The sequence below is a fragment of the Carcharodon carcharias genome, chromosome 13 (assembly GCF_017639515.1).
Source record: "Carcharodon carcharias isolate sCarCar2 chromosome 13, sCarCar2.pri, whole genome shotgun sequence".
Classification (NCBI taxonomy): domain Eukaryota; kingdom Metazoa; phylum Chordata; class Chondrichthyes; order Lamniformes; family Lamnidae; genus Carcharodon; species Carcharodon carcharias.
Window position 1 is genome coordinate 84,206,685 of NC_054479.1, and position 26,691 is coordinate 84,233,375.

At 40.7% G+C, this 26,691-nt stretch overlaps 1 protein-coding gene across 2 annotated transcripts in view; it reads left to right on the top strand.

Moving 5' to 3' along the window:
• Positions 1-26,691, top strand: part of fgd6 (FYVE, RhoGEF and PH domain containing 6) — a 156,325-nt gene that overhangs the window by 79,655 nt on the left and 49,979 nt on the right. For both annotated transcript variants that reach the window (XM_041202697.1, XM_041202698.1), the window contains exons 9-14: positions 4,666-4,716; positions 5,048-5,106; positions 5,219-5,290; positions 10,006-10,074; positions 17,107-17,190; positions 18,885-18,964. In XM_041202697.1, the coding sequence (XP_041058631.1) occupies positions 4,666-4,716; positions 5,048-5,106; positions 5,219-5,290; positions 10,006-10,074; positions 17,107-17,190; positions 18,885-18,964 (415 nt within the window). The remainder of the gene's footprint in view (positions 1-4,665; positions 4,717-5,047; positions 5,107-5,218; positions 5,291-10,005; positions 10,075-17,106; positions 17,191-18,884; positions 18,965-26,691) is intronic.

The window sequence follows — 26,691 nt, forward strand, 5'->3', positions numbered from 1 at the left end:
AGCAAGAATAACTCTCTATGACTCTCTCTCTCTATAAGACTCTATGACATTTATATGCAACTTTTTAAACAGTGAAATCAATTTATAAGTCTACCATTAAGAATAGATCACTAGCATGTAGGATTTTTTTCTTTATTCCCTGGATGGAGATATCAATGGCAAGGCTAGCTTTTATTGCACATCATTGGTTCCCCTGAGGTGGTGGTGGTGTTGGGGGTGGGGCTACTTCTTTAACTTCTATGATTCTTTGTAACAGTTTGATTCAACTGAGTGCATTGCTAGTCCACTTTAGAGGACAGCTAAGAGTCAACCACATTGCTGTGGGCCTAGCGTTTCATAAAAGCCAAATTGGGTAAAAACAGCAGGGTTCTTTCCCTGAAGGACATTGCTTAGATTATGTTCCTCTGTTAGTGTAATCTGAACCCAAAATTTTAAAATAAATAACCCTTAAGAATGACAGGCTTGTAAACACTGAACGCAATTTAATTTATGACTACAGTTGTTCCAGTTTCTGTAGGGAGCTACCATTACTACATAGCTGAGTGAGTAGATTTAAACTTAATATTACGAAGAGATGCATGTTGCTGAAGTCTGTCTTGCTGCACTAACTGGATAAACTCGTTTAAGCGGAATGTTTCAGCAGTGCGATTAACGACGCTCCCAAACATGTTGTGAATTTGTCCGATCATGTACTCTTTGAGACTGAAGAGAGCACAAGGCTTCAGGTTTCGTATTCCTCTGTCCCATATCAAATGGGAAGAGATATTTACTGAATTTGAACTTTATTCTCTGCTATCCTGCCATAAACCTGTGTCCAATGAAGACGCTGAGCCCTTGAAAGCGTTCCTAGCAGATCTAGCATACGCTTATTATGGAATACTTAATTACTTGACTCAGCCAGCCTGCACTTAAACCCAAAACCAAACGCCTACTGTTAGATGTAATTGCACGATTGGGCATAATTTGCTGAGCAACCCTGAGTGCGCTATTGGCCACACTACAACAGCCAATTTAAGATAATCAGTCGAGCTCGTAACATGGCTCATTTATGCTTGCTAGAAGTGACACAAAAGCAGGGACCTGTTCTCTGCAAACCAAAGGACTACATTCAAACATTGCGTCTTTTTTGAATTATTCAGAAGCATGGGGAGCCTATACCTCCCCGTTGCTTTTGCCACGGCAGCACATTGGCCAATCAGAGTTGACTTGTCAACAAATCAGCACCCTTTCTCTTACTGTAATATAAATTGTTGTGATTGTTTGAAATTTTGCATTTTTGAATTTGTCCTGATGAGTGCAAAATGCAAAGTTTCAGCAACATGTCTCTCTTTTCGACAATATTCAAGTTCTGTACAACCAAGCGACTGACTTAAACTTAGTAAGTTCTAGACGAAACCTGCTGAACCAGTTGAAGGAAACTCAAAGGCATGAATTTAGAAAATAACCTTGTCTTCCACAAATGGTGACAGTCTGTGTGTCTTGCCTTCCTCTTTCTGAAAGATTAAAAGGACCATCTTTGGGCAATGACCATGGGTAACTTAAACATCCACCAGCACTGATTCATTTAATGTTAACTTTCATTATCACAGTAAGGACTATTTCTAGAATTCTGTGCTTTCTATTTCTATTTAGCACAACATGTGTGTTCTGGACCTGTATTATTCATAGTATGAATTTATTTAATTGTTTATCATAGAATACGTGTATGAAGGAAACAAGCTGCTGAGGTAGCAAACATGTATAGATTATAAGCTGTTGTTATATTGCAACATAGCGAAGTGGGAATTATATTCAAGTCATATTGATTTTGCTGAAAGAAATGTTATTTAGATCCCTTGTAAGTCTTTTTTAAAGTTGAGACTCGTATAGTAACCTTTTGTGACAACGAAATATATTACTCCTGGCCTGGCATCCTTTCCCCCTTTTCACTTCTCATCCTGAAGGCATTTGTTTCTTGCTGGTGTACAGCACCAAGGATTCTAGATATTAACATTGGAGAATTTTTTAATTCATTCTCAGTATCTAAATGTCACTCTCAAGGCCAGCATTATTCCCCATTCCTCATTGCCTTGAGAACTGATCCTTAACAGTGAGTACAAACAGGCTAGTAAACCACAATTGAACTTGAACCCATTTTTTATCCAATATCCACGCGAGAGACACTCCGAAAGAGGTCTTTGGACAACATTTATAAAAATAAAAACAAAAAACTGCGGATGCTGGAAATCCAAAACAAAACAGAATTACCTGGAAAAACTCAGCAGGTCTGGCAGCATCGATGGAGAAGAAAAGAGTTGACGTTTCGAGTCCTCATGATCCTTCAACAGAACTATGTGAATCCAAGGAGAGGGGTGAAATATAAGCTGGTTTGGGGGGGGGGGGAGTCGGTTGGCGGGAGAGAAGTGGAGGGGGGTGGTGTGGTTGTAGGGACAAGCAAGCAGTGATAGGAGCAGATCATCAAAAGATGTCACAGACAAAAGAACAAAAGAACACAGAGGTGTTGAAGTTGGTGATATTATCTAAACGAATGTGCTAATTAAGAATGGATGGTAGGGCACTCAAGGTATAGCCCTAGTGGGGGTGGGGGGAGCATAAAATATTTAAAGATAATGGAAATGGGTGGGAAAAGAAAAATCTATATAAATTATTGGAAAAAAACAAAAGGAAGGGGGAAGAAAGAGAAAGGGGGTGGGGATGGAGGAGGGAGTTCAAGATCTAAAGTTGTTGAATTCAATATTCAGTCCGGAAGACTGTAAAGTGCCTAGTCGGAAGATGAGGTGCTGTTCCTCCAGTTTGCGTTGGGCTTCACTGGAACAATGCAGCAAGCCAAGGACAGACATGTGGGCAAGAGAGCAGGGTGGAGTGTTAAAATGGCAAGTGACAGGGACGTTTGGGTCATTCTTGCGGACAGACCGCAGGTGTTCTGCAAAGCGGTCGCCCAGTTTACGTTTGGTCTCTCCAATGTAGAGGAGACCGCATTGGGAGCAACAAATGCAGTAGACTAAGTTGGGGGAAATGCAAGTGAAAGGCTGCTTCACTTGAAAGGAGTGTTTGGGCCCTTGGACAGTGAGGAGAGAGGAAGTGAAGGGGCAGGTGTTACATCTTTTGCATGGGCATGGGGAGGTGCCATAGGTGGGGGTTGAGGAGTAGGGGGTGATGGAGGAGTGGACCAGGGTGTCCCGGAGGGAACGATCCCTACAGAATGCCGACAGGGGGGGTGAATGGAAGATGTGTTTGGTGGTGGCATCATGCTGGAGTTGGCGGAAATGGCGGAGGATGATCCTTTGAATGCGGAGGCTGGTGGGGTGATAAGTGAGGACAAAGGGGACCCTATCATGTTTTTGGGAGGGAGGAGAAGGCGTGAGGGCAGATGCGCGGGAGATGGGCCGGACATGGTTGAGGGCCCTGTCAACGACCGTGGGTGGAAAACCTTGCTTAAGGAAGAAGGAGGACATGTCAGAGGAACTGTTTTTGAAGGTAGCATCATCAGAACAGATGCGACAGAGGTGAAGGAACTGTGAGAATGGGATGGAGTCCTTACAAGAAGCGGGTGTGAGGAGCTGTAGTCGAGGTAGATGTTGGAGTCGGTAGGCTTGTAATGGATATTGGTGGACAGTCTATCACCAGAGATTGAGACAGAGAGGTCAAGGAAGGGAAGTGAAGTGTCAGAGATGGACCACGTGAAAATGATGGAGGGGTGGAGATTGGAAGTAAAATTAATAAATTTTTCCAAGTCCCGACGAGAGCATGAAGCAGCACCGAAGTAATCATCGATGTACCGGAGAAAGAGTTGTGGAAGGGGGCCGAAGTAGGACTGGAACAAGGAATGTTCCACATACCTCATAAAGAGACAGGTATAGCTGGGGCCCATGCGGGTACCCATAGCCACACCTTTTATTTGGAGGAAGTGAGAGGAGTTGAAGGAGAAATTGTTCAGTGTGAGAACAAGTTCAGCCAGATGGAGGAGAGTAGTGGTGGATGGGGATTGTTCGGGCCTCTGTTCGAGGAAGAAGCTAAGAGCCCTCAGACCATCCTGGTGGGGGATGGAGGTGTAGAGGGATTGGACGTCCATAGTGAAGAGGAAGCGGTTAGGACCAGGGAACTGGAAATTGTTGATGTGACGTAAGGTGTCAGAGGAATCACGGATGTAGGTGGGAAGGGACTGGACAAGGGGAGAGAGAAGGGAGTCAAGATAACGAGAAATGAGTTCCCTGGGGCAGGAGCAAGCTGACACGATCGGTCTACCGGGACAGTTCTGTTTGTGGATTTTGGGTAGGAGGTAGAAGCGGGCCGTCCGAGGTTGGGCGACTGTCAGGTTGGAAGCTGTGGGAGGAAGATCCCCAGAGGAGATGAGGTCAGTGACAGTCCTGGAAACAATGGCTTGATGTTCAGTGGTGGGGTCATGGTCCAGGGAGAGGTAGGCGGAAGTGTCTGCGAGTTGACTCTCAGCCTCCGCGAGGTAGAGGTCAGTGCGCCAGGCATCAACAACATTTACAACATTTGGACAACATTTACCTACTCAGTACAGATCAGATCTGTAATGATCTGTGAGATTCATCCATCTACTGAATAAATTCATTCACCATCAGGGGAGCAAATTTACACTCTTACATATAGTTAAAAGTTTACTCTGAGTTGAACTTTTAAAAAATCTTTGTATTACAGATTATGTGAAGAACCTGTCCAGAGATTGTGCTGATTACAAAGATACTCAAGGTACTAAATTGTCTTTACTATCTGTAAAAGACTGGCATGTTTGTCTTTCACATACTAAGATAATAAAAAACAAAAACAGAATTACCTGGAAAAACTCAGCAGGTCTGGCAGCATCAGCGGAGAAGAAAAGAGTTGACGTTTCGAGTCCTCATGACCCTTCTGTCGAAGGGTCATGAGGACTTGAAACGTCAACTCTTTTCTTCTCTGCTGATGCTGCCAGACCTGCTGAGTTTTTCCAGCTAATTCTGTTTTTGTTTTGGATTTCCAGCATCCGCAGTTTTTTTGTTTTTATCTACTAAGATAATAATGCTGTTTATCTTTCTGTTGTCAGCTGCTCTTGCCATTGTCATAGAAGTAGCAAACCATGCAAATGACATAATGAAACAAGGGGTAAGTAAAGAAGTTTAACTACCTACTGTTTTGATGCATTGCCATGTTTGTTTGGTTTCATTAGAAACTAGCTGTTATCTTAAAGCTGTTTTTTTTCCCCCACTGCCTCTAGGATAACTTCCAGAAACTGATGCAGATTCAGTATAGCCTGAATGGCCAACAAGAGATTGTACAGCCTGGAAGGGTGATTATTGCTGACTGACAATTGAAACTTCAAATTTCAATATTTTTAAAGAGAGTTGAGTTGTTTGGTAGATTGAATGCAAGACAAGGGGGTGTGTATTTCACTGAAATACTAGTAGCTAAATTCCTATTCTAGCATATTTTGTCAATTTTGTACAGAATTGTATGGGCAAATTATTTATCTATCTTGCAAGTCTAGACCCAAACCTTTCTTAACATCCTGGCAATTTTCATTTATTGCTGCTGGCTCAAACTTTGTAAAATTGATAAATGCAAATGTAGTTTCATTCTGGAGAAATATTAATCTATTAAAAGCTATATCTGTGTTGAAAGGTAAAGCACTGTTGCTCTGAATACTCAAGTTTTACATACTTACAGGTTAGTATAGAATCAGGAGGATAGGGCAGATGAACATATGACTGAAGAGATGGTGCAGGAAGGAGGACCTTAAATTCCTGGAGCATTGTACAGGCTGGATGGGATGCACCTGAACAGAACTGGAACCAATGTCCATGCGAGGTGGTTTGCTAGTGATATTGGGGAGGATTTAAATTAACTAAGCACGGGGTTGGAACCTGTGGTAACATTAAAGAGGATAAACAAAATGCACGAAGAAATGGGAGAGTCACATTGCAACTTGAGTAAGAAATAGTAAGGTATTAGATAGGGTCAAATTAAGAGACAATGCAGTAAAATCTAAATTAGGTTTACAGTGCATGTATGGGAACACAGAGTGAGCTGCAGGCTCAGATAAGCACATGGGATTATGATGTAGCAAAAGTGGAGACCTTGCTCAAAAAAAAGGTTAGGACTGGGTATTAAACCTTCCTCAATACGTGGTGTTAAGGAAAGACGGGAAAAGAAAGAAAGGAGGAGGGGTGGCAATATTGGTGAAGGATAATATTACAGTGCTGGAGAGAGAGGATATCCTAGAGGGGTCAAAGTCAGTATCTGTTTGGTTAGAGCTAAGAAACAATAGGGTAGCATTTCACAGCTGGGCGTATTTTATGTGCTTCCAACTAGTGGGCAAAATATAGAGGAACAAATCTGCAAGGAAATTACAGAGAGGTGCAAAAGATATAGAGTAGTTATAACCGGGGACTTTAAGTCTCCTACTATAGACTGGGATAGTCATGGTGTAAAGGGCAGAGAGAGGGAAGAATTTCTAGACTGTATTCAGGAGAATTTTCTCCATCAGTATGTTTCCATTTCGAGGATGAAGAAGGCATTGTGGATTTGGTTGTAGGGAATGAGATGGGTCAGGTGGATCAAGTATCAGAAGGAGAAAATTTAGGAGACAGTGATCGTTGTATCTCAAAGTTTAGTTTAGCTATAGAAAAGGGAAAAGAGCAACCCAGTGTAAAAATAATTAATTGGAAGAGGGCCAATTGCAATGATGTGAGAACAGACCTTGCCCTCAGTAAATTGGTATCAAAGATTGGCAGACAAAACTGTAATTGAATGTGGGCTGCCTTTGAAGAGGAAATAGTTTGGGTACATTCGAAATACATTCCCAGGAGGTGGAAAGGTAGGACAAACCAGGTCAAAGTTCCCAGAATGATCAAAGCGGTAGAGAATAAGAAGCAGAAAAAGGGTGTATTTGACAAATAACATGTTGATAATATAAGTGAGACCTAGGATGAATGTAGAAAGTTCAGATGGGAAATGAAGCAATGAGTAAGAGCAGCACAGATAGTATGAGAAGAGACTTGCAGCCAACACAAAAGGGAATCCAAATGTGTTCCATAGACATGTAAATCAGAAAGCGGGGATTAGGGTCGATTAAGGACCAAAAAGTAGATTTATGCATGGAAGCAGAGGGCATGGCTAATGTACTAAATTATGTCTGTCTTTATCAAGGAAGGAGATGCTGTCAAATCGTAGTGAAGAAGGAGGTAGTTGAGACACTGGAGGGCCTATAAGTTAATAAAGAGGTGTTAAAAAGGTTGGCTGTATTTAAAGTTGGTAATTCACCAGGATCAGATCAAATGCACCTGACGATACTAAGGGAGGTAAGGGTAGAAATTGCAGAGGCACTGACAATAAGCTTCCGACCCTCCTTAGATACAGGGGTGATGCCAAAAGGCTGGAAAATTACAAATATTACATCCTTGTTTAAAAAAGGGTGTAAGGATAACCCCACCACTACAGGCCAGTCAGTTTAACCTCAGTGGTAGGAAAACTTTTAGAAATAATAATCTGAGGCAAAATGAACAGTCATCACAGAATTCACAGAATTGTTACAACGCAGAAGGAGGCTGTTTGGCCCCTTGTGTCTGCACTGGCTCTCCGAATGAGCATTTCACTTTGTGCCATTCTCCTGCTTTTCCCCATAACCTTGCACATTGTTCTTTTTCAAATAACAGTCTAATTTCCTTTTGAATACATGATTGAACCTGCCTCCACCACAGTCTCAGGCAGCACTGGTCAAATTGGATTAATTGAGGAAAGCCAGCACAGACTTATTAAAGGGCAAATCGTGTTTATAACTGTTTAAGTTTTTTGATGAAGTAACAGAGATGATGAGAGTATTACGGTTGACGTGGTATACATGGACTTACAAATGGCATTTGGCAACATGCAACATAGGCTTCTCAGAAAAGTTGAAGCCCATGGAATAAAAGGGACAGTGGCAACATGGATACAAAGTTGGCTGAATGATGGAAAACAGAGTAGTGGAGAATGGTTGAACTGCGGACTGGAGGAAGTTGTACATTGGGGTTCCTCAGGAGTCCGTATTAGGACCAATGCTTTTCTTGGTCTATATTAATGACTTAGACTTGGGAGTGCAGGGTACAATATCGAAATTTGCAGATGACTCAAAACTTGAAAATATAGTGAACTGTGAGGAGGGTAATGATAGACTTCAAAAGGACAGAGGCAAGCTGGTGGAATGGGAAGACATGGCAGATTAAATTTAATGCAGAGAATTGTGAAGTGATACATATTGGTAGGAAAAATGTGAGGAGACAATATAAATTAAAGTATACGATTCTAAAGGGGGTGCAGGAGCAGAGGGACTGGGGATATATATATATGCAAATCATTGAAGGTGTTAGGGCAGGTCTTGAAAGCTGTTATTAAGGTATACATTAGCTGGACATTGAGTACAAAAGCAAAGAAGTTATAGGAACAGTGGTCCGGCTTCAACTGGAGCATTATGTCCAGTTCTGGGTACAACAGTTTAGGAAGGATGTGAAGGTATAGGAGAGGGCGCAATAAAGATTTGCAAGAAAGATTCCTAAGGTGAGAGTTACATAGACTGGAGAAGCTAGGTCTATTTCCTTTGGGAAAGAGAAGTTTGAGGGGATATTTTATAGAGGTTTTCAAAGTCACGTGGGGTCTGGACTGAATAGATGGGGAGAAACTGTTCCCATTGGCAGAAGGGCCGAGAACCAGAAGACATTGATTTAAAGTGATTGGCAAAAGAACCAGAGGTCATATGTGGAAAAACTATTTTTACAATAAGTTGTTAGAAATGTGATGGACACAGATTCAATCATAGCTTTCAAAAGGAAATTGGATAAGTACCTGAAGAGAAAAGATTTGCAGAACCACGGGGAAAAGTTAGGGTGGTGTGATTAGCCAAGTTGCTCTTGCAGAGACCTAATGGGCTGAATGGCCTCCTGTGCTGCAACCATTCTATAATTCTATACTTGATATTAACACCCAGCACTGACCATATTCCCAGTTGCTTTTTGTTGGAATAATACATCATTGTACTCCGCCAATACAATGATGCATTTACACATCTTTATATATAAAAAGACTGTATCATAAAGGATGTTGGTCTATTGTAAAATGAAATAAACACTCTGTAAACATTTTAGACCTCTCTATTGCAAGCCACTGCATCTACCCATCGCTGCCACTACATGCTGTTTTTACATCCATACGGTTAGAATTTCTACCTTCCAAAAACACTCCATCTTGTGGCCTGATTGAAGAATTTAAGAACATTAAGAAATAGGAGCTGGAATAGGCCCTTTGAGCCTGCTATGCAATTCAGATTGTGGCTGATCTACCTCAACTTCACCTTCTTGCACTATCCCCATATCCCTTATTGCCCTTAGTACCTAAAATCTATCAACCTTTATCTTGAAAACACTCAACGACTGAGCTGACAAATCTTAATTTAAGCAACTCCTAAATGTATAATTTAATGCAAGACTTTTATACATTCATGAATTATTCTGTTGAACAGCTATGATAGATGCAACATGAAGAATATACTTTACCAAATACATTTGGTGCATTATATGCAGCTAAATTGAACAATTCTGTGTTATGGCACAAATTGGTCATTGCTTGTTTGTTTTGTTTTTTCTTTTTAGTATGAAACATTGATTAAAATAAGTAGATTAAAGCCAATGCTTTGAGGAATGACCAGGAAACCAATATGCAAAAAGCGTGAATACTTGTGCTATGCTAATCAAAAAGTGCATTAATTATTTACGTTTTCTTAAAAAAATAACTCATGATAAGCTCTCACTTCTTTTCTTCTTGTCTAACTGGTGGCTCATAAAGCTTTATTTTTCATTTTCCACTTGTACCTCACCTTGAAAGAACATTTTAGCCCGACTTTTCCTTGTGACCCTGTGCGACATGATTTGTAATTATGAAGTAATTAAGTACATTGTTTCCAAAAAAATCTGTCATGCCTGCTTTATTCAGAGCAACTGATAGCATTAACCTGTTGCTTGTCTCTTTGACTAGGTCTTTCTGAAGGAAGGAACTTTGATGAAGCTGTCCAGAAAGGTTATGCAGCCCCGAATGTTTTTTTTGGTAAGTAAGTTCAATGCTTAAATCAGCTGTATCTAATCCATCTGGAAGCACTGATCATTTTCTGTATATATTGTGCTTTGTAGAACCTGTAATTTTGCTGAACAATATGTGCAGTTGAAATCTCATAAACACAGATTCAATCATGGCTTTCAAGAGGAATTGGATAAGCACCTGAAGAGAAGATTTGCAGGACTACGGGGAAAAGACAGGATAGTGTGATTAGCAGAGTTGTTCTTGCAGAGAGCCGGGATGGACATGGCAGGCTGAATGGCCTCCATCTGTGCTATGAACCATTCTATGGCTCTAAAACAATACACATTTGTTTCAGTTGCGATGTCTATAAGCTAGAGAAATTTTCTAGCATGAACTAATTTCAATTTCTTCAAAGTTTTAAAACTATGATACTTTTAAAATTTTCCAGGGCAAGGATGTACAAAGCTATGTGGAAAGGGCAGAGGAGTGGGTCTAATTGGATGGTTCTACCAGAAAGCTAGCACAGGCACAATGGGCCAAAATGCCACCTCCTGTGTTGTTAGGATACTACTGAGATACCAGTTGGTTTCTTACAACGTTGCTTGCCAGAAATCTGAAGCACAGTTGTGATATTTCCCACTGTAGAACTGTGTTCATAATAGTCAGGACTACTCAATCCACAGTTTGCTATTGTCCACGAGGGGCAGAAGGCATCTATCTCTTATGTAAAAGCAAAAAAACTAGACACTTTACAGCCTTCCGGACTGAATATTGAGTTCAACAACTTTAGATCATGAACTCTCTCCTCCATCCCCACCCCCTTTCCGATCCCCCTTTTTCCCAATAATTTATATATTTTCTTTTCCCACCTATTTCCATTATTTTTAAATGTATTTCCATACATTGTTTTATCTCTACCTTTTAGCCTATTTCGATCCCTTCCCCCCACTCCACCCTCACTAGGGCTATCTGTACCTTGCTCATTCTGCTTTCTACCCTTAATGTTACCTATTAGCACATTTCTTAGCTAATGTCACCACCGTCAACACCTCCGTCCTTTTGTCTATGACTTCTTTTGGCAATCGACACCTATCACTGGCCTTCTATCCAGCTCTACCTGTCCCATCCCCACCGCCCCCCCTCTTAGACCATCTTATATTTCACCTCTCTTCTATTTTTCCTTAGTTCTGTTGAAGAGTCATACGGACTCAAAACGTTAACTGTATTCCTCTCCGCAGATGCTGTCAGACCCGCTGAGTTTTTCCATTTTCATTTTTATTTTTGTTTTTGTTTACTCCAGTTCAGCGTGCTGCTGTCCACCTACACAGTTTTTCTCTGACCTGGCTTGTTTTTCCTGATATCTCTCCTCCTATTGTTGCCAACACCAGACTCTCATCCTGTCTTTTCCTGTGATTGTACTTCCTCTATTTCCCTTTCTTTACTTCAGCTAAAAGCCCATGGATTCTGGGACTCCAATTTTACTTCTGACAAAGCCATTGGTTCTTCATTCTGTCCAGCTGATTCTAAGGACCCTTCACCAGAGCCACAGTTCAAGAGCTACAGTCCTGTTCTCATCAACCTCATCAAGAGTCCAGCTCTCACTCCATACAGCGAAATGCTCCATATCAGGGATTTTGGAAGTTTTTCAAGTGCAGGCCAATGTTAGATACCCTCCATGCTTCATTCTGTACTACTAAGGCCACAAAATACACCCTGTGTTTGGAACTTTTAAGCAGTCAGTTCCTGGGGTCAGTTAGAAGCTAAATACCATTGATTTGGGGGGTGTTTCACAAGATTGACCTCTTCCTTTGGGAAGAAGCCAGGTGTTAAAATGGTACTGGCTTTTTAGTTACAGTTTTGACCATCCTTGCATACTGGTACTTAGTGAGATTTAGTAACCTGTTTTTAGGTTTTTAATACAAGTTTTTGAGTTAGCTGCCTGACATACTAAGCGGACAGCGCAGGGTGTCATTCTTCATTTACTTCTCCCTAGGTACGTAAAGAGAAAAATGTGGTTCCATTATAGGCAGAGTCAGGAGAATTCATAATGGAAAATAGAGAAATGGCAGAAAAGCTAAATGATTACTTTGTAACTGTTTTCACTGAGGAAGAGACAAGAAATCTTCCAGAACTAGAGATCCAAGTGACTTGGAAGAATGAGGAATTGAAGGTCATTAGTATTTGTAAGAAGGTTGTATAGGAGAAATTAATGGGACTAAAGGTTGACAAGCCTCTGGGACTTGATATTCTACATCCAGAGCGTTGAAAGAGGTAGCTATAGAGATAGTAGATGCATTGGTGAGCATCTTTCAAAATTCTATAGGCTCTGGAATGGCTCCTGAAGATTGGAATGTAGCAAATGTCTCCCCACTATTTAAGAAGTGAGAGAGAGAGAGAAAACAGAACTGCCAATCTGTTAGAATTACATCAATGGTAGGGAAAAAGCCAGATTCTATTCTACAGGATGTGATAAATGGACACTTGGATAATAATGATCACAATTCAGTTAGATTTAGCATTACCATGGAAAAGAAAAGAGATAAGGCAGGAGTAAAAGTCTTGAACTGGGGGAAGGCAAATTTTGCAGAAATGAGAAGGGACTTGGCTGAGGTGGACTGGACAGCACTGCTGGAGGATAAAACAGTGGAAAACCAGTGGGAAGCACTAAAAAGCGAGATCCTAATTGTACAAAGTAGACATTTCCCCTACAAAAATAAGAGTGGTACTGTCAAATCTAGACCTCCCTGGTTGTCTCGAGGAATACAGGGGAAGATCAAACAGAAAAAGAAAGCGTACGATAGGCACAAAGAACTAAGCACTGCAGACAGCCTAGACGAATATAGGAAGTGCAGGGACGAAGTAAAAAAGGAATTAAGAAATTCAAAGAGAGGGAATGAAAAAAGATTAGCAAGTAAAGTTAAAGATAACTCAAAGATATTTTACCAATACATTAATGCTAAAAGGTTAGTTAAGGAAAAAGTGGGACCTATCATAGATGAAGATGGAAACTTGTGTGTCGATGCAGAGGCTGTGGAAAGGGTTTTGAATGAATATTTTGTCTCCGTGTTTACAAAGGAAAGGGAGGATGTAGATATAGTAGTCCAGGAGGAATACTGTGAGATATTGGACAGGATAGTCATAAAGAGAGAGGAAGTACTCGAAGGGTTGAAATCCTTGAATGTTGATAAGTCACCAGGGCCAGATGGATTGTTTCCCAGGATGCTGAAGGAAGCCAGGGAGGAGATAGCAGATGCTGTGAGGATGATTTTCCAATCTTCACTAGATACAGGGGAGGTACCGGAGGACTGTAGAAATGCAAACGTAGTTCCATTGTTTAAAAAGGGATCAAAGGAAATGCCAAACAATTATAGGCCAGTTAGTCTTACATTGGTGGTGAGCAAATTAGTAGAATCAATCCTGAGAGATAGGATTAACTGTCATGTGGAAAGGCATGGACTAGTCAGGGATGGTCAGCATGGATTTGTTAAAGGAAGGTCTTGCCTCACAAATTTGATCGAATTCTTTGAGGAAGTGACAAGAAGGGTTGATGAAGATAGTGCGGTGGATGTTGTGTACATGGATTTTAGCAAGGCATTTGACAAGGTCCCACATGGCAAATTGGTCAGGAAAGTAAAAGTCCATGGGATTCAGGGTAATGTGGCAAACTGGATAGAAGGTTGGCTTTGTAACAGGAAACCAAGGGTAATGGTCGATGGATGCCCTTGCGAATGGAAAGTTGTCTCAAGTGGTGTTCCACAGGGCTCGGTGTTGGGACCCTTGCTGTTTGTGTTATATATTAACAATTTGGACATGAACGTGAGGGGCCCGATTGAGAAATTTGCAGATGACACAAAGATTGGCCGAGGAGTGGATAGTGTAGAGGATAGCCATAACCTCCAAAATGATATAGATGGGTTGGTGGAGTGGGTGGTAAAGTGGCAGATGGATCTTAACATAGAGAAGTGTGAGGTCATACATTTAGGGAGGTTAAACGGTTACAGGGATTACAAAATAAATGGGAATATATTAAGAGGGGTAGATGAAGTGAGAGATCTTGGCGTACAAGTACACAGGTCCCTGAAGGCAGCAGTTCAAGTAGACAAGGTTGTAAAGAAGGCATATGGAATGCTCTCCTTCACTGGCAGAGGTATAGAATATAAAAGTAAGGATATAATGTTGGAATCATATAAAACACTGGTGAGGCCATAACTGGAGTGCTGTTCTGGTCACCACATTACAGGAAGGATGTAATAGCTCTGGAGAGAGTGCAGAGGAGGTTTACAAGAATGTTGCCAGGGTTAGAAAAGAGTAGCTATGAGGAGAGATTGGATAGGTTCGGGTTATTTTCCTTAGAAGAAAGAAGGCTGAGAGGTGACTTGATTGAGGTGTACAAAATTATGAGGGCAATAGATAGAGTGGACAGGATAAAATTGTTTCCCTTGATGGAGAATTCTAGAACCAGGGGACATAGATTCAAGATAAGTGGCAGAAAGTTTAGGGGGGAAATGAGGAAGAACTTTTTTACGCAGAGGGTAGTGGGTGTCTGGAATTCGCTGCCCAAGTTGGTGGAAGAGGCAGAAACTTTAAACTCTTTTAAAAAGTACCTGGATCTGCACCTAAAGTGCTGTAAACTGCAGGGTTATGGGCTGGGTGCAGGAAGGTGGGATTAGAAAGGGCACCTGGGTGTCCTCAGGCTGGCATGGACAAGATGGCTGAATGGCCTCCTTCTGTGCTGTAACTTTTCTATGGTTCTATAATGACCTGATAGGGTTTAGTCAACATGGATTTATGAATGGGAAATCATGTTTGACGAACTTATTGGAGTTTTTTAAGAATTGATAAAGGGGAGCTAATGGATGTAGCATACTTGGATTTTCAGAAGACTATTGATAAAGTCCCCCACAGGAGGTTGGTTAGCAAAATTAAAGCACATGGGATAGGAAGTATTATCCTGGCATGGGTTAAGGATTGGTTAACAGAGAGTAGGAATAAATGGGTCATCCTTGCATTGGTAGGCTGTGACTAGTGAGGTACCACAAGGATCAGCATTTGGGGCCTCAACTGTTCACAATATTTATCAATGATTTGGATGTGGGGATCAAATGTAATGTTTCCAAGTTCGCGGATGACAAAGCTAGGTAGGAATGTGTGTTGTGAGAAAGATGCTAAGCGGCTTCAATGGGATTTGGACAGTCTTAATGAGTGGGCAAGAAGATGGCAGATGGAATATCATGTGGAAAAATGAGAGGTTATCCATTTAGCACGAGGAATGGATGTGCAGAGTATTTCTTAAATGGTAAGAGATTAGAAAATGTAGATGTACAAAGGGACCTGGGTGTTCTCGGCAATCAATCGCTGAAAGCTAAAGCAGGTGCAGCAAGCAATTAGGAATGCTAATGTTAGCCTTTATCACAAGAGGATTTGAGTACAGGAGAGTCTTGTTTCAATTGTATTAAACCTTGGTTAGGCTGCACCTGGAGCACAGTGTGCAGTTTTGGTCCCCTTTCCTTAGGAAGCATATTATTGCCATAGGGGGAGTGCAATTAAAGTTCACAAGACTTATTCCAGGGACAGCAAGACTGTCTTATGAAGAGAGATTGGGGAAACTGGGCCTGTATTCTGTGGTGTTTTGAAGAATGAGAGGTGATCTCATTATCTTACAAAATACTCTAAGGGATAGACAGAGCAGATGCAGGTTAGATGTTTCCCCTGGTTGGGGAGTCTAGAACCAGGGGACACAACTTCAAAATAAGGGGGAAGCCACTTGGGACTAAGATAGGGAGAATTTTTTTACTCAGTGGGCTGTGAGTATTTGGGATTCTGTACCCCAGAGAGCTGTAAAGCTCAGTCATTGAGTATGTTTAGACAGAGATTGATAGATTTCTAAATACCAGTAACATGAAAGGATGTGAGGATAATGTAGAATAAAGGCACAGAAGTGGATGATCACCCATGATCATATTGAATAGTGGAGCAGGCTCGATGGGCTGAATGGCCTATTCCCCCTGTGTTCCTCAATAATGTCCACAAAAAGCAGGAAAAATCCAACCCGGCTGTTTACCACCTACACCCGATCACCAACAAAGTAATGGAGATGTCATCAACAGTGCTATCAAGTGGCATTTACACAGCAATAACCTGCTCACTGATGCACAGTTTGGGTTCCGCCAGGGCCACTCCGCTCCTGACCTTGTTACAGCTTTGGTCCAAACATGGACAAAAGAGCTGAACTCGAGATGAGGCGAGAATAACTACTTGACATCAAGGCAGCGTTTGACTGAGTGTGGCGTCAAGGAGCAAAATTGAAGTCAGTGGAAATCGGGAGTGTGGGGGGGAAACTCCCCACTGATTGGAATCGTACCTAACACAAAGGAAGATAGTTGTGGTTGTTGGGGGTCAATCATCTCAGTTCCAGGACGTTGTTGCAGGAGTTCCTCACGGTAGTTTCCTAGGCCCAACCATCTTCAGCTACTTTATCAATGACCTTGCTTCCATCAAAAATGTAGTGCAGCAACTTTTCAAACCTCCTTCGACAGCACCTTCCAATCCAGGGAACTCTATCACCTAGAAGGGCATGGGCAGCAGATGCACGGGAACAGCACCATCCAAAAGGTCCCCCCCACCCCTCCCCCCAAACCACATACCGTCCTGACATGGAGCTTTTTCACTGTTCCTTTACTACCGATGGGTCAAAGCCCTGGAACCCCTACACCACATGGACCGCAGCATTTAAGAAGGTGGCTCACCACCGCCTTCTCAAGGACAATTAGGAATGGGTAACAAATGCTGGCTTAGCCAGCAGCACCCACATTTCATGAAAATTTTATTTTAAAAATCATTTATTGGATTGTCTGATCAGTGCTTCCCGTTGATGAGATCGGGAGCTCATATGAATGCTTTTTAGACAGAAAATATGGCACAGGACCTCTTATTAAATGTTGAACTGTCTGGTTTGGGAATTCTCTTTAAACCATTGCAGAGAGAAAAAAAAAGCTTTGCATCTTGATCCTGAATTATTGCTTTGAATTCACAATTAATATATGATGTTTTCCTTTGTAGCTGAATGATGTGTTACTGTACACTACGCCGGTACAATCTGGAATGTACAAGCTTAACAACATGCTTTCTCTCGCAGGTATAAAGGTACGTGATATTTTCCCCCCTCATCATTCTTTAAGGATTATGTTGTTGAGGTATAGCACATGCTGTTATTGCTACAGTAAGTTTTATTTTTTACAAAATTTGCATTCCCACAGCTATGACGATGCACAATTGAGAAAGGTGGTTTATTGATTCTCTTTGTAGCCTCCATAGGCAGTGGGTAATAGGAGAACTCAACATTGTGACTTCATTAGAAATAAACTGTAATTTAATTACAAGTAAAGAAAGTTACTTGAGTATTGCTGAAAAAGAGACATGCTGTTGAAGTTTTCATCAGGACATAAGGAAGAATGCCAGATTTCAAAGGGAGCAACAATTTATACTGCATGGCAAAAGGGTTCTGACTAGTTGTCAAGTTGACTCTGGCCGAGGCATTGCCATGGAGAATCACCAGGGAGCTATTCTCCTGGCTCACTTACACTTACTTGAAGCAACATGTTTCATGTGCAGGGACCTGTTTTCTGCAGGCAAAAGGAACATGTCCAGGCATTGCATCTTTTTTGAATTAAACAAAAGCCTGGGGAACAATAGCTCCCTGGTGCATTCTCCATGGCAATCCTGGAGCAATCAGAATCGACTTGACAACCAATCACCACTCTTATCTCATGCAATATGAATTGTTGCTCCTTTTGGAATTTGACATTCTTGCATCTGTCCTGATGAATGCAAGATGAAAAGTTTCGACAGCATGCCTCTCTTTTAGCAATACTCAAGAGTCACTTGAGCTATTGTAATTCAGTATGACAGGCCCACAGTTACTGTTGCTAGTTTGGAAATCCACTATGAAATACAGCTGTTAAAGTTCAAGCAAAGGGGAACTGTTTGAAGGTTGAAAGAAATGGATATTACAGAAGGGACAATCTATAGCTTTATGTGCCACTCTACTGTTAAAACAGGGAAAATAGCGGTTAGCTAGAAATGTGAATGAAGCTGAATGTGTAAAAATTATTTGTTTTAAGTGACCTTTTGGTTTGATCAGATATACAGTTCAATTAGCCATCCCAATTTTCTGCATACAAAAATAATAATCTGCACACAGTTTCTTTGATCGTCTTGGTGAGCAAATATTACTGCATCATTATTTACTCTACACTGTGCTGAATGTTTTCCATGTGAACTGGTGACACTTCTACAAACAGATTCAAGCACCAGATATTGCTTGAAGCTGAGCCTACCTGCAGCCATTGAAAAGAAATAGGAGCAGAAAATAGGCCATTCGGCCCATCGAGTCTGCTCTGCCATTCAATCACGGCTGATAAGTTTCTCAACTCCATTCTCCCGCCTTCTCCCTGTAACCTTTGATCCCCTTACCAATCCAGAACCTATCTATCTTGGTCTTAAATACACTCAATGACCTGGCCTCTACAGCCTTCTGTGGCAATGAATTCCATAGATTCACCACTCTCTGGCTAAAGAAGTTTCTCCTCATCTCTGTTCTAAAAGGTCTTCCCTGTAAAAGCTGTGCCATTTACTTTCATTACAGTTTGCTTTTGTCCAGTTGTTTGACACTCTGGAAACCAGTATTCAACAGTCAGTTCGAAACAACTTCATAAGTAACTATAGAATGCTATTGCGGCCTTAATTAAATATTATTTTCCACGAAATGAAAATATGATTTTTGTTGACCTGTTTAAAAATATTGCAGTTTGAATGTATGAAACGTGTTTATCTTGTAGGTCAGTAAGCCGTCTCAAGAAGCTTATCAGAACGAACTGAACATAGAGAGTGTGGAACGGTCATTCATTCTTTCAGCAAGGTAATATCTGATCAGCCAAATCTGAGTCAAATAGATACAGCATCACTAATACTACATCAAGGATTGCAATAACAGTTTATTAGAAAGGGACTATTACTTAAATGGAAATAAAATAATGTGCATGGAAAATGAGAGGTATGGTCATCCTGATGGACAATAAAATGGAACTATCATAACAATGCTCAGGACAATGAATAAAGTAAATCAGATGTTGAGGATCTATTATAAGATCAATCTTGAGCTGAAGTAATGAGGTGATTCTCCCACTTTATAAATCATTGGTGTGACCACACTTAGAATGTTGTGAAGAGTTCTGGTTACCAAAGTATGAAAAGGATATTGCAGTTTTTGAAGGGATATAGAAAAGAGAAGCTGGAATGATTGAGGGGATGGGGGAATTGTCTTGTGAGGACCATGTGGGGTGGTAAATAGTGAGGAGGATAACCTTAGATTACAAGAGGATATAAACGGGCTGGTCAGATGGGCTGATTAGTGGCAAATGGAATTTAATCCGGATAAGTGTGAGGTGATGCACTTGGGCAGGACAAACAAGGCACTGGAATACACGATGAATGGTAGGACCCTGGGAAGTACCGAGGATCAGAAGGACCTTGGTGTGCATGTCCACCGGTCCCTTAAGGTATCGGGACAGGTAGATAAGGTGGTTAAAAAGGCATATGGGATACTTGCCTTTATTAGCTGAGGCATAAGATATAAGAGCATGGAGGTTATGCTGGAACTGTATAAAATGCTGGTTAGACCACAGCTAGAGTATTGCAAGCAGTTCTGGAATCCACATTATAGGAAGGATGTGATTACACCAGAGAGAATGCAGAGGCGATTTACTAGGATGTTGTCTGGGCTGGAGAGTTTTAGTTCTGAGGAGAGATTGGATAGACTGGGGTTATTTTCCCTGGAGCAGAGGGGGGACATGATTGAGGTGTATAAAATTGAGGGGCATAGATAGGATAGACAGGAAGAAACCTTTCCCCTTGGTGGAGGGATCAATAGCCAGGGGGCATAGATTTAAGGTAAGGGGCAGGAGGCTTAGAGGGGATGTGAGGAAGAATTTTTTCACCCAGAGGGTGGTGGGAATCTGGAACTCACTGCCTGAAAGGGTGGTAGAGACAGAAACCCTTATAACATTTAAGAAGTATTTGGATGTGCACTTGCGATACAATGACGTACAAGGCTACGGGCCTAGTTCTGGAAAATGGGATTAGAATAATTAGGTACTTGTTTGACCGGCGCAAACTCAATGGGCCGAAGGGCCTTTTTCTATGCTGTAGACCTCTATGACCAATTATATAGATTTGGTATCTTCTCACTGGGAAGGTGACAATTCAGAGGATATGATTGTTGTTTCTTGGATTTTAAAGAGACGGGTAGACCATGATGAGTTGTTTCACCTTGTCAAAAACAGTAGAACTAGAGACATGGTGAGCAGTCAATCTATGGTACAGACGTCCTATGTAAACAGTAGGAGCAGATTCTCAAAGATTCCCCGCATTGAGGTTCTCCTCATCTCCTGTATGGGTCTTTATAAATTAATTGATCGAGATTGGTTGCTATGATGAGTCAACAACTTCTTTATCTTTGCTATATGCAACTAGCAGAGTAATAGAAGGCAACCTTGGTGGACAGTGGTTTCTTTTCATCCAGCAGTTCCTATGCTCCTGTGCTCTCAAATATATAACTAGTATTCCGATTCATATAGTTCCATAGTGCTATTAGAGACTGATTTTGCACAGGCCCTGCTCCTGCGACAAGTCTATCCTTAACAACAATTGATCAAAAATTCTTTTTCTCATTCTTTCTCCACCTCTGTCACAAGGATACAGATGAAGAAGGCCAGTGGCCTAGCCAAAGAAGAATGTGATCCCCTATCACAGCTCTCAACTGTATTTTTAAAAAGTAGTTCCAGGGCTTTGCCTCCATTATACAATCCAGAAGTTATTTCCGTGTATTGATTCTGGACAAAAATTTTAATTTAAGTATGTACTATCATGTACAAAACAAAAACAAAAATATCTGGTAAAACTCAGCAGGTCTGGCAGCATCTGCAGAGAGGAGCACAGTTAACGTTTCGAGTCTGAATGACTCTTCAACAGAACCAAGTAAAAATAGAAAAGAAGTGAAATATAAGCTGGTTTGGGGTTGGTGGCGGGGGGGAACAAGTAGAGCTGGATAAAGGGCCAGTGATGATAGGTGGAGAAATAGATGTACTATCATGGTCTTAGATTCATAGTTTAGCTCCCAGAATTCTGACTTCTCTTGTTTTTAATATTTACTATCTTAAATTCTATAACAAGGCCCATTCTTAGTCACCAGCTTTCAAAGCTGAAAAGTTTAAATTTCTCCAATGTTTCCTCATAATTGAGTGGGATTGTCTAAAGGCACTAAGATTAAACAACCTGCAGGATTTGAATGTCTCTTTTGTGTCTTGAAGGCCAAAACTGAGCACAATTTTCAAGGTACAGTGTGACCAGAGAACTTGTGTGGTTTTGACACATAATGAACTTCACTGACTTGGCAATATCACTCAGTAATATATTTCCTCCACTTGTAATTTTGCAATGATTTGAAATGTAAGTGCACTAAAAATTTTTGATCCCTTTCAACATCACCCATAGCCATTTCAAAATCAGTGATGTATAATTGTTGCCTATTTTTCTTCCCTAGATGCAGTACTTTTAGCTTAGTCATTAATCATTTACATATTTTAATGAACTTATTTTATAGATCTTTGACAGCGCCTAAATAAAGGCCATTAATCCAAATTAGAATAGTGGAGAATCCAACATTGATTCCTATAGCGTTACACTCAGTTCTTTCTCCTCACTCAAGCATCACTTTCCTCACTAATACCTGCTGCTTACTCTTCTATCAACTTCTTATCCATTTTTCTTGAACTTCTGCTGCTGACCCTATATGTGCTTTTTAAAAATTCTTTGTTTTACCTTGCGTTTGTGTATCTCTTTGTATGTTTGTATGGTATGTGGTTTTCTCAATGTGTGCACTCTTCTATCCTCTTTTCTCTGTATTAAAGGATTTATTTTTCCATATGATTACTCCTGAGGAGCAGCAGTGATATGGGGAGAAAAAAGAAACCCCCTAATAATTTATGGTTAACTACCACAGACTCATTTAAAGGGTAGAGTGATAATTACATAATCTTTTGCTACTTTTGGTTGTAAACCTCTCCAGGTTTATACAAGAGAGAAAGGTATTAATATGGGAAATGGTAAACAAGACAGTAGTGACAGGAAAGTACAGAGTACAAATCTAAGAGTAAATGAGATAAAGCTAGAGGTTGCAAATATAATAAAAGGTCGAAACTAAAGCCTCTATCTGAATGCACATCATATTTGCGGGGAGAAACTGATGAACTGATGGAGCAAATAGAAATAAATAAGTACGACTTGCTAGCCATTACAGAGACTTAGCTATACGATGACAGAGATTAGGACCTGAATATTGAAGGGTACAAGGCATTTAGGAACAACAGGAAGCTAGGAAAAGATGGAGGGATGTCTCTATTAATTAATGATGCTATTAGTACAATAGAGAGGGATGATCTAAGTTCAGGAAACCAGGATCTAGTAGCAGTTTGGGTAGAGATGAGAATTGATAAAGGCAAGAAGTCATTTGTGGGAGTGGTGAACAGGCCCCCTAACAGTAACCCCATGGTAGGATGGGTTATAAAGGAAGAAATAATGTGAGCTTGCCAGAAAGGTACGGTGATAATCATAGGGGATTTTAGTCTACATATAGACTTGGAAAAATTAGATGGGCAAAGTTGCCTAGATGGGAATTCATAGAATGTTTTTGTGAGAGCTTCTTAGGACAGCACGTTCTGTCACCAGCCAGAAAGTAGGCTATACTAGGCCTGGTATTGTGTAATGAGATAGGATTAATTAATGACCTCATAGTGAAGGCACCCCTAGATAGCAGCAATCATAATATGATTGAATTTTACACTCAGTTTGAGGAAGAGAAGAGTGGGGTCCAATACTAGTATTTTAAATTTAAATAAGAGCAATTATGAGGGCATGAAAGCAGAGCTAGTTAAAGTGAACTGGCAAATTAGGTTCAAGGATGGGTCAATAGAGATGCAGTGCAGACATTTAAGGTGACATTGCAGTATACATAGAATAGGTACATTCCAACAAGAGAAAAATTCCAAGAGGGGGACACACCTTCCATGGTTAACTAAAAAAGTTAAGGAATAGTTTCAGACTTAAAGAAAAATAATATAATTGTGCAAAGCTGGGTGGCAGGTTCGAAGATTGGATAGAATATAAAAATAAGCAAAGAATGACTAAAGGATTAATAATGAGAGGAAAATTAGAGTACAAGAGAAAGCTGGATAGAAATATAAAGACAAGATAGTGAGAGTTTCTGTAGTTGTTTAACAAAAAGGGTTAACAAAGTGAGCATTGGTCCTATAGAAAGTGAATCTGTGGAATTAATAATGGAAAATAAGGAGATAGATGAATTGAATATGTACTTTGCATCGGCCTTCACTGTAGAGGATACAATAACATCTCAGAAATAGCTGTAAATCAGGAAATGGAAGGGAGGGAGAAACTCAAGAAAATTACTATCATTGGGGAAGTGATATTGAACAAATTGTTGGAACTGCGGGTTGACAAGTCTCCGAGCCCTGATGGACATCATCTTAGGGTCTTAAAAGAAGTGAGATAGTTGATGTGTTGGTTTTAATTTTCCGAAATTTCGTAGATTCAGGGAAAGTTTTATGATTCGAAAATAGTGAATGTAACCCCTGTATTCAAAAAAGAAGGGTGGGTGACAGAAAGCAGGAAACTACAGCCTAGTTAGCTTAACATCTGTCATAGGGCAGATGTTAGAAGTTATTATTAAAGACGTTATGTAAAATCAGGCAGAGTCAACATGGATTTTTGGAAGGGAAATCATGTTTAACCAATTTTTGGGAGTTCTTTGAAGAAGTAATGTGCTGTGGATAAAGGGGGAACTTAGATTTCCAGAAGACGTTTGATAAAGTGCCTCATGGAAGGTTATTGTGGAAAACGAAAACTCATGGTGCAGGGGGTAACATATTGGCATGGATAGAAGATTGACTAGCTAACAGGAAGCAGAGAATAGGCATAAATGGGTCATTTTCTGGTTGGCAAAATGTAACAAGTGGTGTGACGCAGGAACAAATTACAGAAACGACTTGGATGAAGGGACCGAAGGTACCGCTTGTAAAACTTGACGATAACACAAAGATAGGTAGGAAGGTAAGTTGTGAAGAAGACTGGAGGGCGGCTACAAAGGGACATAGGTTAAGTGAGAGGACAAAGATCTAGCAAATGAAATATAATGTGGGCAAATGTGAAATTGTCCATTTTGGCAAGAAGGATAAAAAAGTAGCATATTATGAAAATGGTGAGAAATTCCAGAGCTTTCAGATTCAGAGGGATCTGGTTGTACCACTGCATGAATCTCAGAAGGCTAGTATGCAGGTGCAGCAAGTAGTTAGGAAAGCTAATGGAATGTTATCATTTGTTGCGAGGGTAATTGAATACAAAAGCAGGGAGGTTATGCTTCAATATACAGGGCATTGGTGAGACCATATCTGGAGTACTCTACAGTATTGGTCGCCTTATTTAAGGAAGGGTGTAAATATGTTGGAAGCAGTTCAGAGGCTTACTAGACTAATATCTGGAATGGGCAGGTTGTCTTATGAGGAAAGGTTGGACAAACTCGGCTTATATCCGCTGGAATTCAGAAGAGAAGATGACTTGATTGAAACATATAAGATCCTGAGGGATCTTGACAGGGTTGATGTGGAAAGGATGTTGCCTTGTGTGACAGAATCTAGAGCTGGAGTCACTGTTTAAAAATAAGGGGTCGCCCATTTAAGACAGAGATGAGAATTATTTTCTCTGAGGGTTGTGAACCTTTGGAACTCTCTTCCTCAAAAGGCAGTGGAAGCAGAGTCTTTGAATATTTTAAGGCAAAGGCAGGTAGATTCTTGATATGCAAGGGGATGAAAGGTTATTGGGGGGTAGGCAAGAATGTGGAGTTGAGGTTACAATCAGATCAGCCATGATCTTTTTGAAAGGAGGAGCAGGCTTGAGGGGCTGAGTAGCCTATTCCTGTTCCTCCAACACCAAACATGGCAGTCCTCTCATTATGTAGTTTCATTGAAAGCTTCGCAGCACAAATCTCATTTAAGCTGATTATTGAACATGAGCCCATAATGGTATTATGTTTACTTTTGCGCCTTGTGGGGAGTTATGATTATTACAGGGAGAGAACATTTTGGAGGACTGGGATTTACTGCAAAACTGATGGCTGACTGGCAATTGTGCGTTTGGGCAAACTGGTTGCATATTTGGTCAACCTATCTTGTTGGCAGAGAATGATTGTTGCTGAACTCTTTTTCTTTCCTTTGAAAGCATGCAGATTAGATGCTGGCAAACCTGGCTCCTACAAAATTCTGACACATAACATGCGTAATGGGAACAATGATTAAAAGTCCTTTATTACTAACAGTTGCTTGATAGTACAGAACTTGAATATTTTTGAAAAGAGAGATGTGTTACCGAAGCTTTTTGTCTTTCACTTATCAAGACAAAATTAATAATGCCAAATTTCAAATGATCACAACAATTTATATAATTTATAGGAGAAAAGGTACAGATGGGTTTGGCTCCCGGGTAATTCAAAAAATGCTCAAGGCTCAAAAATATTCCTCTTGTTTGCAGAAAACAGGTCCCTGTGTATAAATGAATACTTATTTAACCTGTTCAAATTTTTGAGGTACTTGCCTTTCCAGGGTAATTTGAGGTAGACAGGGCAGCCTTTGGCCCATTTGTGAGTTTGCACAAAACACAATGAACAATGATCTGATCAGGATAGCTGGATAGGTTTTGAGCAACAGGTTAAGCAAACTGTTTCACACTGCTACCATGCAAGGGTTACGTGTGTGGTATTTTCCACTAACTGGATGCTGCCATCGGTCCAAAACAACATTCTGCCTACCCCACAATTGAACAATGCCATGTACGAATTTCAGTGCCAGTGTGATGCCAGGTCCATAGGCCATACATCCCAGCGATTGGCTGATCGCATTAAACATATTCCTCCAGTTGTTTGTAATAGGCAGAGTACTGACCAGGCTCAACCAGCCCGCGCTTGCAAATCCCAAAACAAAGTGTTGACTGTTGGATGCAATTTGGGCAGCAATTGCTGAACAACCCTGAGTGTGCTAATAGCTACACTAACAACCAATTTAAGATAATCAGTCACATGGCTGATTTATGTTTGCTGGAAGCGACATTTGCAGGGACCTGTTCTCTGAAAACAAAAGGAATATGTTCAAGCCTTGGGCCTTTTTTTGAATTACTTGGGAGCTTGGGGAGCCTATAGTTCCCCTTTGCTTTCCATAGCAACCACCTTGGCCAATCAAACTCACCTTGCTAACCAATCAGTACTCTGTTCCCTGTTATATAAATTGTTGCGATCGTTTGAAATTTGGCATTCTTGTGTTTGACCTGATGAGTGTGAGATGAAAAGCTTTGACAACATGTCTGTCTCTCTTTTCAGCAATATGTATTATTACCCCATACTAGATCATTTACTGCACTAATGGAACCCCCCAAGCACATTTTTTTTATTAAGGGTGTTGAGCTTATTTTTGTTTTTGTCCTTTTCCCTCTGCTGAGAGGAAGGGCATTCAACTTATTCATTGGTGT